This window comes from Carcharhinus amblyrhynchos, chromosome 25 (genome assembly GCF_965287045.1).
Source record: "Carcharhinus amblyrhynchos chromosome 25, sCarAmb.v2.hapA, whole genome shotgun sequence".
In the NCBI taxonomy this organism is placed as follows: domain Eukaryota; kingdom Metazoa; phylum Chordata; class Chondrichthyes; order Carcharhiniformes; family Carcharhinidae; genus Carcharhinus; species Carcharhinus amblyrhynchos.
Window position 1 is genome coordinate 12196335 of NC_137348.1, and position 15640 is coordinate 12211974.

At 44.8% G+C, this 15640-nt stretch overlaps 2 protein-coding genes across 2 annotated transcripts in view; one reads left to right on the top strand and one right to left on the bottom strand.

Annotated features, from left to right (window-relative positions):
• LOC145358184 (kynurenine--oxoglutarate transaminase 1-like) overlaps positions 1-15640 on the bottom strand; it is a 247401-nt gene that overhangs the window by 109660 nt on the left and 122101 nt on the right. The gene's annotated exons all lie outside the window — the stretch shown is intronic.
• Positions 1642-4438, top strand: LOC145358280 (volume-regulated anion channel subunit LRRC8D-like). The gene has a single exon (XM_080212163.1). The coding sequence runs from the start codon at positions 1642-1644 to the stop codon at positions 4123-4125; it is 2484 nt and encodes an 827-aa protein (XP_080068289.1). The 3' UTR covers positions 4126-4438.

Below are 15640 nucleotides of genomic sequence, written 5' to 3' on the forward strand. Positions count from 1 at the left end.
ATTAGTCTTTAAGGATCATTGATCCCCATCACAAACTCTGTGCAGTAATCACTGATACTGCCTCTCTCCTTCAATGTAGACTGAAGCAGAGCATTCATAACTTCAGTGGTCTGTGTGATCCTTAGCTGAGCTTCTGGCCCCATATTCTCTCCATGACCAGGACCCCCTCCTTCCACCTCTTCAATATTTCCTATCTATTGCTGAAAGCCTTGTCCAAGCCTTTATTATCTCCAATTCAAAGAGATGCCAGTGTTGGACTGGGGTGGACACATTAAGAAGTCTCACAACACCAGGTTAAAGCCCAACAGATTTATTTGGTATCATGAACTTTCAGAGCACTGGTCTTTCATTACCCGATGAAGGAACAGCGCTCCGAAAGCTCATAATCCATGAGGGTGTGGACTGGGCCTCGGTTTAATGTCTGTTCCAAAACATGACACATTCAACATTTGATTTATTATTGCCACATATATTAGTATACAGTGAAAAGTATTATTTCCTACGTGCTATACAGACAAAGCATACCCTCACAGAGAAGGAAAGGCGAGGATGGAGAATGTAGTCTTAACTAGGACGTGGAGAAAGATCAAGTTAGTGAAATGTAGGTCCATTCAAAAGTCTGATGGCAGCTGGGAAGAAGCTGTTCTTGAGTCGGTTGGCACGTGACCTCAGACTTCTGTATCAGTGTCAAAGTACTCTTTCAGCTGCGTACTGGGGTGTCAGCTGTGATTTTGTTCGTGCTCAAGACTTGCACCCAGAATCTTGTGACTCAGTGTGTTACCCACCCCTAACAACCCTTGAACTTGCTGGGTCCTTGCAGAGGGCAATCTAGGAGTCAACCACATTGCTGTGGGTCTGGGGTCTTGAACCAGGCTAGATAAGGGCATTAATCAACCAGCTTTTTTTAATGATGGTGATAACTGAGACAAGTTTTATATTCCAGATTTATTAACAGTGGCACAATGGTTAGCACTGCTGCTTCACAGCGCCAGGGACCCAGGTTCAATTCCAGCTTCAGGTCACTGTCTGTGTGGAGTTTGCATGTTCTCCCCATGTCTGTGTGGGTTTCCTCTGGGTGCTCCCATACTCCAAAGATATGCTAAATTGATCCTAGTGTCAGGGGAATTAGCAGAGGAAATATGTGGGATTACGGGAATAAGGCCTGGGTGGATTGTGATTGTGATCAGTGCAGTCTCGATGGGCTGAATGGCCTGCTTCTGCACTGTAAGGATTCTATGACTCGGGGATTTTCACAGTAACTTCATTGCAGTGTTAATGTAAAGCCTGCTTGTGACAATAAATAAACTTTTAAAAGATGTGCCGGATAGGTTGATTGGTCATGCTAAATTGGCCCTAGTGTTAGGGGGTTATGGGAATAGGACGTGGGTAGGATTGATGGTAGGTGCAGACCCAATGGGCCGAATAGCCTCCTTCTGCACTGTAGGGATTCAATGAAAACGAACTGAATTTAAATTCTACCAGTTGCAATTTGAACTCATGTCTCCAGGGCATTAGCTCTGGATTTGTAGTGCAGAGGTACAACCAGCTGTCTCTCTTCCCCCACATCTTTGAGAGTCTTCCAATCTGAATTTGAGCATGAACCTTGGGAATAATGGTCCTCCTCTTCTTCTGTGTTTAGGAATGTTTTCCTTTGAAGAAGTTTCCTCTGTGAGCAAAGCCCCTCCATCTTTCCGGATCTTCAAGCCCTGGTGGGACACCTTCATGGACTATTTGGCAATCACGATGCTGATGATCGCAGTGTTTGGGGGCACCACCCAGATCTACAAAGACAAGACGGTGTGTCTGCCCATCATGGATAATTTCAGCAAGGACCTGTACTCCAGAATCGAGGCCAACTCGAGCAATATGACCCACCAGACGTTCACTTACCAGGACATGGCCAGGCTGTCGCACTCCGATGCAGTGTACGCTGTCACCGAGGGCAAGACCAACCTGGACGTCCAGCAGTACCGCTTCGTCAACCGTGCCTGCTACTTCCACGCCGTACCCTGGTTCCCCAAGTACATCTCCTACTTCATCCTGCTGCACACGGTGGCGCTGATGATCTGCAGCAACTTCTGGTTCCACTACCCCAAGACCAGCTCCAAGATGGAGCACCTCATCTTCATCCTGGAGAAGTGCTTCGAGTCGCCGTGGACCTCGGATGTGCTGTCGTTGGCGGTCACCGAGCAGCAGACCAGCAGCAGCACCAACGTGCGACTGCAGGAGAAGCGCAAGACTACGCCCGCCCCCTTCAAGCCTGTGTCGCCGGGCATCCGAGACTCCAGCAAGGGGGCAAACAACACCAACCCGGTCATCCAGCGGCAGAACGAGCTGCTGGACAAGAAGGACTGGGAGAGGGCCAAGGCGCTCTTCGAGAAGGTGAAGAAGTTCAAGCTGCATGTGGAGCAGGAGGACACCATCTACAGACTGTACGTGGGCCAGTTGCTGCTGAAGACTCTGCAGTGTTTCATTGTGCTGGGTTACTTCACCGTCTTTGTCCAGGTGGTGACCTTTGATATCCTCTGCCGGCCGGGCAGGGAGTCGGTGATTGGTTATGGGGTGTTTATTTGTACCTTCAGCATCGCCTTGTTGCTGAGGCGGTTGCTGCTGCTCTACCTCTGCCTGGTGGGCATCTATGTCATTCTCTGCATCCGCACCCTCATCTGGGTCCTCCGCACCCCCCTCAAGCAGTACTCCTTCGAGAAGCGGGAGAACCAGCTCAGCGACATCCCCAACGTCAAGAACGACTTTGCCTTCCTGCTGCACCTGATGGACCAGTACGACCCCCTCTACTGCAAGCACTTCTCCACCTTCCTGTCCGAGACCAGCGAGAGGAAACTCAAGCTGCTCAGCCTCAACAGCGACTGGACCCCGGAGAAGGTCCGCCAGCAACTCATCCAAGGCAGCAAGGACGAACTGGAGCTCCAACTCTTCATGCTGACTGGCATCCCCGAGTCTGTCTATGATGTGACTGAGATCCAGTCCATCAAGATGGAGCTGTGCAGGGGCATTAATATCAGCACCAAGGTCACCCAGCTTGTCCACCTGGAAGAACTGTCCATTGTCAACAGTGTTGTCACCATCAAACCGGCCGCTTTGTTCTTCCTGAGCAACCAGTTACACTCCCTCTCAGTCACCTTTTCCAACGAGGAAGAAGTCCCCTACTGGATCGGCAAGCTGACCAAACTGAGGGCCCTCTATCTAATCGGGAATGTCAACACCGACGACAAGAGGATGGAGCTGGAATTCCTCAAGGAGCTCCGCTACCTGCGGATCCTGCAGATCAACAGCAACCTGCTGAAGATCCCATTCAATGTGCTGTACGTGGCTCCTCACCTGGTGGAGCTCTCCATCCTCAACAACAAGCACAAGCTGGAGATGCTACACAATCTGGGCAGCATGCTCAACCTGGCCCGCCTGGACCTGCAGAACTGCGACCTGGAGACCATCCCACTAGGCATCTTCGGTCTCTCCAACCTGCAGGAACTCAACCTCCAGGGCAACGAGCTGTCCACCATTGACGACATCGAGAACCTGCAGCGTCTGCGCAAGTTGTCCTCCCTGAATCTCAGCTTCAACAAAATCAAGACCATCCCTGACTCCCTCAGTTTCATCAGCAACCTGGAGTACTTCAATGCGTCAAACAATCAGGTCGAGGTGCTGCCAAACAGCATGTTCACTGTGCAGAGGCTGCAACATCTGGACATGAGTTTCAACCACCTGGTGGCCATCCCCCCATCCATTAAATACCTCAAAAACCTTAAATATCTGGACTTGAGCTCCAACAAGTTGGAGACCTTGCCAGATGAGCTGTTCCAGTGTAAGAAGCTCAAAACTCTGAAGCTGAACAATAATCTACTCACGTCCCTCAGTAGCAAGATCCAGCAATGCTCCCAACTTGCAAGGCTGGAGCTCAGAGCTAACCCGCTGGATGAGCTGCCAGTGGAGATCACGCAGTGCAGCAAGTTGAAACAGAGTGGCCTGATCTTGGACGAATATTTGTTTGAGTCACTTCCCATGCAAATCAAAATAAGCATGAGTGCCAATCCTGAACCTCCAGCTGAGATCAGGTTAATAATGCCCAATAATATGTCACACCCTGACATGGAACACAATGTTTAGAATCAGGAACGTGATCAAACCAAAGATTCTTTAATGCCCCCCACCCAAAAAAAATAATATTTTGAACCAAATCAACAGCTAGGAATTCTGGAAATGTCTCAGAATGCAGACTGGACTAAGATTAAAGATTTTATTATGTGTGAGCAGAACATGCCCATCAGTGTGGCTGTGGCTGTTAAGTCTCAACTAATACAAAAAGTCAACGTTTTTTATTTTCTGTATATTAAACAGCACATGTGAAAGTATTATAACATATATTTACAAATCGGAATTCATTAATTTGCCATCGGTGAAAGTCTGAAATAAAATTATTTCTGGATCATTTTTGGTTATACAAGATTGTCACACTTGAACCAATTCAACAATCCTAATAAAATGAAAAATAAAACAAGTGCTTTCACTGGTTTTGGGCTATAATTTACATTTAACCGCATATTTTAGATTATTTAAATTAGCATTAAGCTGTTCAGATGCCAAGCACTATCCTCGTCCACTCCTCAATTACTTTGACAACTCTGCTTCTCTCCATGAGACCTTTCCATGCAAGCACAAGAGAGGTAACATCCATTCTTTCTCCTTTCCTCTGCACACCATAGAATCCCTACAGTGGAGAAGGAGGCCGTTCAGCCCATCAAATCTACACCATCCATAATCCCAACCAGGCCCTTTGACCATAACCCCACATATTTACCCTGCTAATCCCCTGACACTAGGATCAATTTAGCCAATCAACCTAATCCGCACATCTTTGGACTGTGGGAGGAAACTGGAGCACCTGGAGGAAATCCACAAAGACACAGGGAGAATGTGCAAACTCCACACAGTCAGTGACCCGAGGCTGGAATTGAACCCGGGTCCTTGGTGCTGTGAGGCAACAGTGTTAATCTCTGTGCCACCGCACCACCATCAAAAGCTCCAGACATACTTTCCAGGCAAAGCAGTAATTTACTTGACTTCTCTCCTATTTTGGGTGGCTTGGTGGCACAGTGGTTGGCACTGCTGCCTCACAGCGCCAGGGACCTAGGTTTGATTCCTGGCCTGGGTCACTGTTTGTGTGGAGTTTGCACGTTCTCTCTGTATCTGCATGGGTTTCCTCTGGGCGCTCCAGTTTACATCCACAGTCCAAAGATGTGCATGTTAGGTGGATTGACCATGCTAAATTGCCCCTTGGTGTCAGAGTGACCAGCTGTGGGGATGAGGCATGGATGAGATTGTGGTCAGTGAAGACTCAATGGGCCAAATAACTCCTTCTGCACCTCGGGATTCTATGATTCTATTTAAAATAATGTATTTGCTGTTTACAATATGGTCTCCTCTACATTGGAGAAGCCAAATGCAGATGGGGTGACTGCTTTGTGGAACATCTCTGTTGATGCATAAACATGACTCCAAGATTCTAGCTGCAACTCATTTTAATTCCCTGCTGTGCTGCTGCTCTGTCTTTGATTTGCTACAATATTCCACTGAAGATCAATGCAAGCTCAAAGAGCAGCACCTCCTCTTTTAACTGAGTACTTTACAACCTTCTAGAACTCACTGTTGGGTTCAACCATTTTAGATCATAACTCAACTTTCAGTTAACTTTTTGTTTCATTTTTCTTTGCTGAAATGGGTGAAAAGGGCACCTGGGTTAAATGAGTTTTAATGCAAACTGGGCAAGTGCCTAATTTTCCAGACAACAGAAACGGCAGAGAATGTTCTGTTAAGTATGGAGGCTGGTGAGCACATGAGAACCTTATCGTGGGTCTAGAAAGGGTGGTGAGAAATGCGTGAAATAGAATTTGATTTGATTTGATATATTATTGTCACATGTATAAATATACAGTGTGAAGTATTATTTCTTGCGCTATACAGACAAAACATACCGTTCATAGAGAAGGAAAGGAGAAAGTGCAGAATGTAGTGTTATAGAATGGACTTGTTGAGGGCATCGGCAACCCCGATGGGGGGAATTCCCAGTTTTTTCACCGTTCCTTTTTTACTTTCTTTGTGTTTGGACAGCAGCTGTTCAAGATCCTACCATTCACACCTCCTCGAGACACAGTGGGCTGAATTTTAATTTGGTTAAAGTCTGGAAAACCACAGGCCACAGCGTGTTGGAAACCATTACCTGACAAACAATTGCTGTCCAATTAAGGATGGCGGGGGTGAGCCAGTAGGCAGCCTGCTATAGTCAGTAAGGAATGTGGCGTTGCCCTCAAACCTAAATGTTAGAACTTTGATTCATCTCAATTATGGTTTATGGGGTTTACCTGTTTACAAAACTTCTCAGTTGTAAACCACACCAGGTTCTAGAGACGTAACCATACGGCAAGAGTGAACACTTTAAAAGGTGAATTCAGAAAGTTTATTAAATATTAAAAAGGTAACAAGTCAGAAAGCTAAAAACCAACATGTCAATGAACAGTAATTAACAGTAAGAGGGCATTAATATTGTTAACATTAACAATTGAACAGACCTCTTTCTCACCATCCTTCTCAGACCAGGACATGAAATAACGGCTTTGAAAATCTGGACAACGTGTAACACCAAAACCTGTCTATGAATATCTGCCTCTCTCCACCCCTGTTTTATATCTTAAAGGTGTTAAAAGCCCACCTTAATCAATTATTGGAAAATAATCAGTTGGCCTACAACTTGTCAATAATGAGAGTTTGCCAATTGATCTTTAGCTAATTATGCATGTTTTTAGTTTAAGACAATGTTTCCTCTCAAGCTATATCTTTTGAGTTAGCCTGAGCATTGATCAATAATTGGTTAACGTAGCTGTCTGTCGTTTAAAGTTGAGGCATCTTGAATTGGGGCCTATTAATTCCTTCCATCAAGTTTAATAAGTTATATTATCTTTTTTTCCTTGTCCATCTGTGGAGAGTGCATTTTATAATTCCCACAGCATTTTAAGAATTTGTCTTAATAATCAAGTGTTAACCATGTGTTTATAGTTATGTTGCAGCTGTCCTAACATATTCATTAATAAATTACTTCTTTTTGAATTTTCTCACAACTAAGGCAGTATATTTAATTAATCTGGCCCGTTTCCACAAATGCGGGTTTATTTTTTTAAATAAAAGCAAATTACTGCGGATGCTGGAATCTGAAACCAAAAGAGAAAATACTGGAAAATCTGAGCAGGTCCGGCAGCATCTGTAAGGAGAGAAAAGAGCTGACGTTTTGAGTCCAGGTGACCCTTTGTCAAAACCAAAAGGCATAAAAAGTGGGAGATATTTATACTGCAGGGGACTCAAAACATCTGTGGACAGCTATTAGCAGTCTTTTCCCCTGGTTTCTATGGCTGTGACTCATTCCCTTCCCCTGCAGTATAAATATCTCCCACTTTCTATGCCGGTTAGCTTTGACAAAGGGTCATCTGGACTCAAAACGTCTCCTCACAGATGCCGCCAGACCTGCTCAGATTTTCCAACATTTGTCTCTTATATTTTCTTTAAATGTCTTTTGTTAATTTAGCACAAAATGCTTAATAACGTATTAATTTAGACTGCAAACTGATAGTCACACCAAAACTATTGATTTCAGAACTACCAACATCAGATCAACCACAGCTGCAAGACCAGCATTGTGGATTGGAATGGGAATTCACAGGATGGGTTGTGGCTGTTTGCCATGGGCACCAGGGGAGTGGGGAGATTCTGGAGTTCTGAATCTTTGGTTTCTCAGCAAGAAGCTACCTCCTTTCATTGGCTGTGTTTTGGGACCTGCAAGCCAACTGGACAATTCCATTCAGCATGGGACAGGGGCCTTGCTAGGCCTATTAACTATCTCCAACCAAAAGAGAAAATGCTGGAAAATCTCAGCAGGTCTGGCAGCATCTGTAAGGAGAGAAAACAGCGGATGTTTCGAGTCCAGATGGCTCTTGTCAAAGGTAAAAGGCATAGAGACTATCTTTTATATTTAGAAATATTAACTATCTCAATTGACTACCTGCCACTTGCTGGTGGGTTCCTGGTCCAACCCAGCCTTCTTGAAAGTGGCTTGGGGGCAGGATGGTGTCTGCAAATTGGTGCGCCACTTTAAAGTTCTGGGCCAATCTGCCTCTAATCCAGCTCCCATTGGCCTTTTGAAAATTCTGCCATCCTTTACATGTCCATTAGCACTCACTTTGTCCTTGCACCATAAAATCTTTTGTCTTTTAATCTCTCTTGCCCTCCGTCCTATCTGAGATGTTCTCTTTTTTGTCTTACTCCCAACTTTCACCTGCACAAAACCTATTAATTTTCCAACTTTTCCCAATTCTGATGAACGATCATAAAATGCCAACTCCGTTTTTCTCTCCACAAACAGTGCCAAATCGGCTGAGTATTTCCAGCATTCTTTGTTTATAACTCAGATTTCCCAGAATCTGTTTTTGTATTGTATATGAGGCACTCCCTAATTTCAACAGTGCTATGGTTCACACGTTGGATATCAGTATCTGTTTCTCAGTAGTACATCAAATGAGACATGTATCCATTGCATCATTTAGAAACCCCTTTATGTCTGAAATTATTTAACACATCTGCTTTTTCAGTTGTACAAAAGTCATATTTCAAAATAAGCAATTACAAGCTTATTCTGTTAAAACAATAGCAGAGCTCCTAGGACCATAGAATCCAACAGTGCAGGAAGAGGCCATTTGGCCCATTGAGTCTGCACTAACCACAATCCCACCCTATTCCCATAGCCCCATGCATTTATCCTAGCTAGTCCCCCTGACACTAAGGAGCAATTTAGCATGGCCAATCCACCTAACCCACACATCTTTAGATTGTGGGAAGAAACTGGAGCACCCGGAGGCAGACACGAGGAAAATGTGAAAATTCCACACAGACAGTGATCCAAGACGGGAATTGAACCCAGGTCCCTGGCGCTGAGGCAGCAGTGCTAACCACTGTGCCACCATGCCACTCCTATGACATTGTTTCTAAGTTGTCTGAGTGCACACTCTGTTACCATGTGCGTCTGGCATATCTCTTTTAGACCACAGATTATCATTAATCAAATGCTTTCCACAGATAAGTGGTCTAAATAAGAAAGTCCAAAGGTCATATCTGCTTGCATGAGAGCAATTTTAACCACTTGTAAAATTTGGATCAAGAAAAATCCATCACAAAACATCTCTCCCACTCTCCCCCCTCCTTTCTCTTTTATGGTTTCTGGTACATTGGACACAATATTACATGTTGAATTGGGATATTTGCAACTGTGAAGGGCATGTGCAAAGCTCAAGACATTTATATATTCGAGGAATAGATGACAGTCCAGCTCTGGCATAGGCCATGCCTATCAGGTTTTGTGACTGAGTTTGACTGAATGTGGAGGAATTGGAATGTCGAAGACAATCAGAAGTTCAAAATTCAGCATCATCAATAGAAACATTCTAAATCTAACCATTTGTTAAGAACTCCATCAATATTTCTTAGGTGGTCAGTCAAGTTATAAAACAGTTTGAACATGTGCTATTCAGTCTGCAATTCTAAATGATCTTACATTATCTTTGAATTGTAAAATACAAATTCTGGTGTTTACTCGTAAAGCTATCTATTTACATTTAGTCCAGTCCAAACTCCTGTCTCGAGTAAGTAGAAATAATTGTTGCCAAACTAATTAACCTCTCTTTATTAATCAGCCTCTGCCTTTGAAGAATATTTTAATTCTGTATTCATGATTTAGTATTTTTATATGTAGCTGGTAAATAAGTTGTACAGCTTGTGTGTGAGCAGTCACTGTGGGTTGGTTACCTTTACACATTTTTGCCTGTTTCTATTCATGTTATCACAGCTGTCTCTGTCTTGTTCTCACCGCAACATCCTCTTGATACTTTCTGGCAAGAATTATGGGGCAGGATTTTCTGCTGGGATTCGGATCCCGTCATCAGAACCATTCCACATCCTGACCCCGCTCCTTTTGATTTGATTTGGTTTATTATTGTTACATGAATTGGGATACAGTGAAAAGTATTGTCTCTTGTGGGCTACACAGACAAAACATACAATTCATAGAGTACATGGAGAGAAGGAAAGGAAAGGGTACAGGGTATAGTGTTACAGTCATAACTAGGGTGTAGAGAAAAATCAGCTTAATATAAGGTAGGTCCATTCAAAGGTTTGATGACATCAGGGAAGAAACTGTTCTTGAGTTAGTTGGTATATCTTTTTCCCAATGGAAGAAGCTAGGAGAGAGTGTGTCCACGGTCCTTGATTATGCTGATTGCTTTTCTGAGGCAGCAGGAAGTGTAGACACAGCCAATGCATGAGACACTGGTTCACATGATGGACTGGGCTTTATTCACAACCCTTTGTAGTTTCTTGTGGTCTTGGACAGAGCAGAAACCATACCAAGCTGTGATACAACCAGAGAGAATGCTTTCCATGGCGCATCTGTAAAGATTGGTGAGAGTTGTAGTGGACATGCCAAATTTCCTTAGCCTCCTAAAGAATCAGGAATTGGCTAGCTGACTGGATCAGGAATTGGCTAGCTGATAGAAGACAGATGGTGGTGGTTGATGGGAAATATTCAACCTGGAGTTCAGTTACTAGTGGTGTACGTCAGAGGATCAGTCGGTTCGGCTGGGCTTTGGTTTGGTGACAGGCTGAGCGGCTGGGGCGATGCCTTTGAGACTAGACATCAAACGGAAACTGACCGCTCGGTCTTACTGAGTGAAAAGTGTTATGTAGGGGGGAGTTATATGATAAAGGGTAAGCCCATAAGGAGTATAGAATCGCAGCGAGACCTGGGGGTGCAAGTGCACAAGTCTTTGAGGGTGGCAGTACAAGTGGAGAAGGTTGTGAAGAAAGTCTATGGTATGTTAGTCTTTATAGGAAGGGGTATAGAATATAAGAGCTGGAAAGTCGGTCCGCCTTGTTGTCCAATGAGGGGCATACACGCGATGGGTCGTACTGGGGCTGCTCTTGATTGTTCGAGATTGGCCTAGTGCTTCATGTCGTTAGTGTGTGCTTAAACTGGACCAGATGCTGGGCAAGACGACAGCTCAGTGACTATCAGTGTTTGCTGTGCAGACACATGGATTTGAGCCGGTGTCTGTGGGACTTTACGCATTCTCCCCGTGCTTGTGTGGGTTTTCTCCGGGTGCTCTGGTTTCCTCCCACACCCCAAAGATGTGCCATTAGGCTGATTGGCAGTAATAAATTGTCCCTAAATTAGTTTCCCTCAATGTGGATGGCCGTAAAACAATAGATAAGGGTCATGGGCGGAGGGGGGGGACTGGTAGTGTTAAAATGGCGGCGCGGGCTCGTTGGGCCAAAGGGCCTGTTTCCCGGGCTGTTTTTGTTCTTTGTTCTTTGTACCGCAGGGATCTGTTTTGGGGCCACTGCTGTTTGTCATTTTTATAAGTGACCTAGATGAGGGTGTAGAAGGATAGGTTAGTAAATTTGTGGATGACACTAAAGTCGGAGGAGTTGTAGACAGTGAGGACAGATGTTACAGTTTGCAGAGGGACGTGGATAAGCTGCAAAGCTGGGCTGAGAGGTGGCAAATGGAGTTTAATGTGGAGAAGTGTGAGGTGATTCACTTTGGAAGGAGTAACAGGATTACAGAGTATTGGGCTAATGGAAGGACTCTTGGTAGTGTCAATGAGCAGAGAGATCTCAGTGTACATGTGCATAGATCCCTGAAAGTGGGCACCCAGGTTGATAAGGTTGTTAAGAAGGCATACGGTGTGTTAGCTTTTATTGGTAGAGGGATTGAATTTCGGAGCCGTGAGATCATGTTGCAGCTGTACAAAACTCTGGTGCGGCTGCACTTAGAGTACTGTGTACAGTTCTGGTCGCCGCACTATAAGAAGGATGTGGAAGCATTGGAAAGGGTGCAGAGGAGGTTTACCGGGATGTTACTTGGTATGGTGGGAAGGTCTTTTGAGGAAAGGCTGAGGGACTCGAGGTTGTTTTCGTTAGGAAGAAAAAGGTTAAGAGATGACCTAATTGAGGCATACAAGATGATCAGATGATTAGATAGGGTGGACAGTGAGAGTCTTTTTGCTCAGATGGTGATGGCTAACACGAGACGACATAGCTTTAAAATGAGGGTTGATAAACATAGGATGGATGTCAGAGGCAGGTTCTTTACTCAGAGGGTAGTAAGGGCGTGGAATGTCCTGCCTGCAGCAGTTGTGGACTCGCCAACTTTAAGGGCATTCAAATGGTCATTGGATAGGCATGTGGATAATATTGGAATAGTTTAGGTTAGAGGGTCATTAGATTGGTTCCACTGGTCAGTGCAACATCGAGGGCCGAAAGGCCTGTACTGTGCTGTAATGTTCTATGTTATATGTACCTGAGAAAGTAGAGGTGTTGGTAGGCTTTCTTAACTAAACCTTCAGCATGGGGAGACCAGGATAGGTTGTTGGCAATCTGGACACTTAGAAACGTGAAGCTCTCGACCATTTTAATGTCATCATTGTTGATGTAGGCAGGCACGTGTCCTGAAGTCAATGACTATCTCCTTCATTTTACTGACATTGAGGGAGAGGTTATTGTTGTCGCACCAAGGGGAGAAGCAGTCATGAGTTGTGATTTGCCTGGGGGAATGGTCCTAATTGGCTGGAAAATATTTTGAGGTCAATTAGTTGCAGCAGTGGTGGGATGCTGGAAGTGTGGACCTGATTGAAAGAGAGACATCAGGCATTATTGTGGCAACCATCCTGCACTGCAATGGAAGACAGGAGCAGGAGAGGCAGAGGCCAGGAACGTATGACAGGGTAGCTGGCTTTCAAGTAATGCTGGAGGCTATGTGGTGAGGGCAAGTGGTCTACTTGCCAGAGAGTGGCAGACAAGGTTCACCAACCAAGCCCAACAGGTCTGGCTGGAAGTGGCAAAGCGAGTGAGCAGCTACAGTAATTTGATTTGATTTGATTTATTATGGTCACGTATTAAAATACAGTGAAAAGTGTTGTTTCTTGCGCGCTCTGCAGACAAAACATACCATACATAGAGAAGGAAACAAGGGAGTGCAGAATGCAGTGTTACAGTCATAGCTAGGGTGTAGAGAAAGATCAACTTAATATGAGGTAGGTCCATTCAAAAGTCTGACGGCAGCAGGGAAGAAGCTGTTCTTGAGTCGGTTGGTACGTGACCTCAGACTTATGTATCTTTTTCCTGAAAGAAGAAGGTGGAAGAGAGAATGTCCAGAGTGCTTGGTGTCCTTAATTATGCTGGCTGCTTTGCCAGCGGGAAGTGTAGACAGAGTCAATGGATGGGAAGCTGGTTTGCGTGATAGATTGGGCAACATTCACAATCTTTTGTAGTTCCTCGTGGTCTTGGGCAAAGCAGGAGCCATATCAAGCTGTGATACAATCAGAAAGAATGCTTTCTATGGTGCATCTGTAAAAGTTGGTGAGAGTCATAGCTGACCTGCCAAATTTTCTTAGTCTTCTGAGAAAGTAGAGGCGTTGGTGGGGCTTTCTTAACTATAGTGTCGCATGGGAGGGACCAGGACAGTTTGTTGGTGATCTGGACACCTAAAAACTTGAAGCTCTTGACCCTTTCTACTTCAGCCCCATTGATTTAGAAGGGGCATGTTCTCCTTTACACTTCCTGAAATCGATGACAATTTTCTTCGTTTTGTTGACATTGAGGGAGAGATTATTGTTGCCACACCAATTTACCAGATTCACTATCTCATTCCAGTACTCTGTCTTGTCATTGTTTGAGATCCAACCCATTACAGGTGGCACATTTATGATGACATAATTATGATGACTAAATCTTAAAGCTAACCATTAGAACCACAGAATCCCTACAGTGCAGAAGGAGCTCTTTCGGCCCATCAAGTCTGCACCGAGCATAATCCCACCCATGTCCTATTCCCATAACCCCCACATTTACTCTGTGAATACCCCTGACACTAGTGTCAATTTGGCATGGCCAATCAACTTAACCCGAACATCATTGGACTATGGGAGGAAACCAGAGCACCCTGAGTAAACCCACGCAAACACAGGGAAAATGTGCAAACTCCACACAGACAATGACCCAAGGCCAGAATTGAACCCAAGTCTCTGGTGCTGTGAGGCAGCAGTGCTAACCACTGAAGATAAATGAGTAGAATACTGATTTATTTCAGTTCCTCCCTCTCATGAAACTGTGTTCCCCAACATTTCTGGTATATCCTTTGTGTCCTGCTTTGTAAAGACAGAATCAAAGTATGCATTTAGTTGGTCAGCCATTTTTTTGTTCCCCATTATAAATTGCCCTGTTTCTGACTGTAAGGGACCTACACTTGTCTTCACCAATCTTTTCCTCATCACATATCTACAGGAGCTCTTGCAGTCAGTTTCCATGTTCCCTGCAAGCCACGTTTGGAACAGTTATGCTGGAGATGCAGCTTGTTCTAGAGCACAAGTATTCAATGCTACTGCTGTCAACTTGCTGTCCCCTAAAGCCTATGCTGTATCCGGCATCTTCAGCCATTTGTTGGTGTGTGGAGTGAACGAAATTGGCTGAGGTTTGGCAGCAGTGATGTTGGGGATCTCTGCAGGAGGCTGAGATTGATCATCCACTCAGTATTTTTTTGCTGAAGATGATTGCAAATGCTTCAGCTTGATCTTTTGCAATGATGTGCTAGCCTCCTCCATCATTCAGAATGGGAAGGTTTGTGTCTCCTCCTCCTCCAGTTTGTTGTTTAATTGTTCACCACCATTCACGTCTAGACGTGATAAGACTGCAGAACTTTAATCTAACCTGTTGGTTGTGGGTCACTCTGTCTATAAAATGCTGCTTTCACTAATAAGCGTGTTGTAATCCTATGTTGTAGTTTTGCTGATCTAATTTTTAGTTATGCATGATACTACTCCGCACAGATGCTCCTACACTCCTCATTGAACCAGGGTTCGGCCCCTGGCTTGATAGTGATGGTGAAGTGGAAGACATGCCAAGTCATGAGATAAGGGATTCTGTTTCAGGAAGCAGCACGTTCTAGATGCCAAGATTTGAATTGCTACGTCTTTCCCGAATCTATTCCATACAATGCACTGGAGAGTGTCTTTAGTGTGAGGATGGATTTTACTCCCAGATGCCTGCATCATAGTCATTTCCATCACTAGCAGATGCATGTGTTACAGGTAGATTGGTGAGAATCATAGGTTCATAGACTCCCTACAGTGCAGAAAGAGAACATTTAGCCCATCAAGCCTGCACCAGCAACAATCCCACCCAAGCTCTATCCCCATACCCCCCAAGTATCTACTCTGCTAATCCCCCAACACAGTCTTTGGACTGTGGGAGGAAACCGAAGCACCCAGAGAAAAACCACAGAAACACGGGGAGAATGTGCAAACTCCACACAGTCACCTGGGGCCGGAATTGAACTTGGTTCCCTGGCGCTGTGAGGCAGCAGTGCTAACCAGTGTGTCACTGTGCTGCCTGCAGTCAAGTAGATTTTCTTTCTTGTTGGTTCACCCAGAGGTCCTGCAGAGGTCCAATCTGGGAAATACATAATTCAAGACTCAGCTAGTTATGGTGTTACCCAGTCACTCTTGGTGATTGACACTGAAATTCCTCCGAG

Coding starts and splice junctions, on each gene's coding strand:
- LOC145358280 (XM_080212163.1), top strand. CDS start 1,642: ATGTTTTCCTTTGAAGAAGTTTCCTCTGTGAGCAAAGCCCCTCCATCT.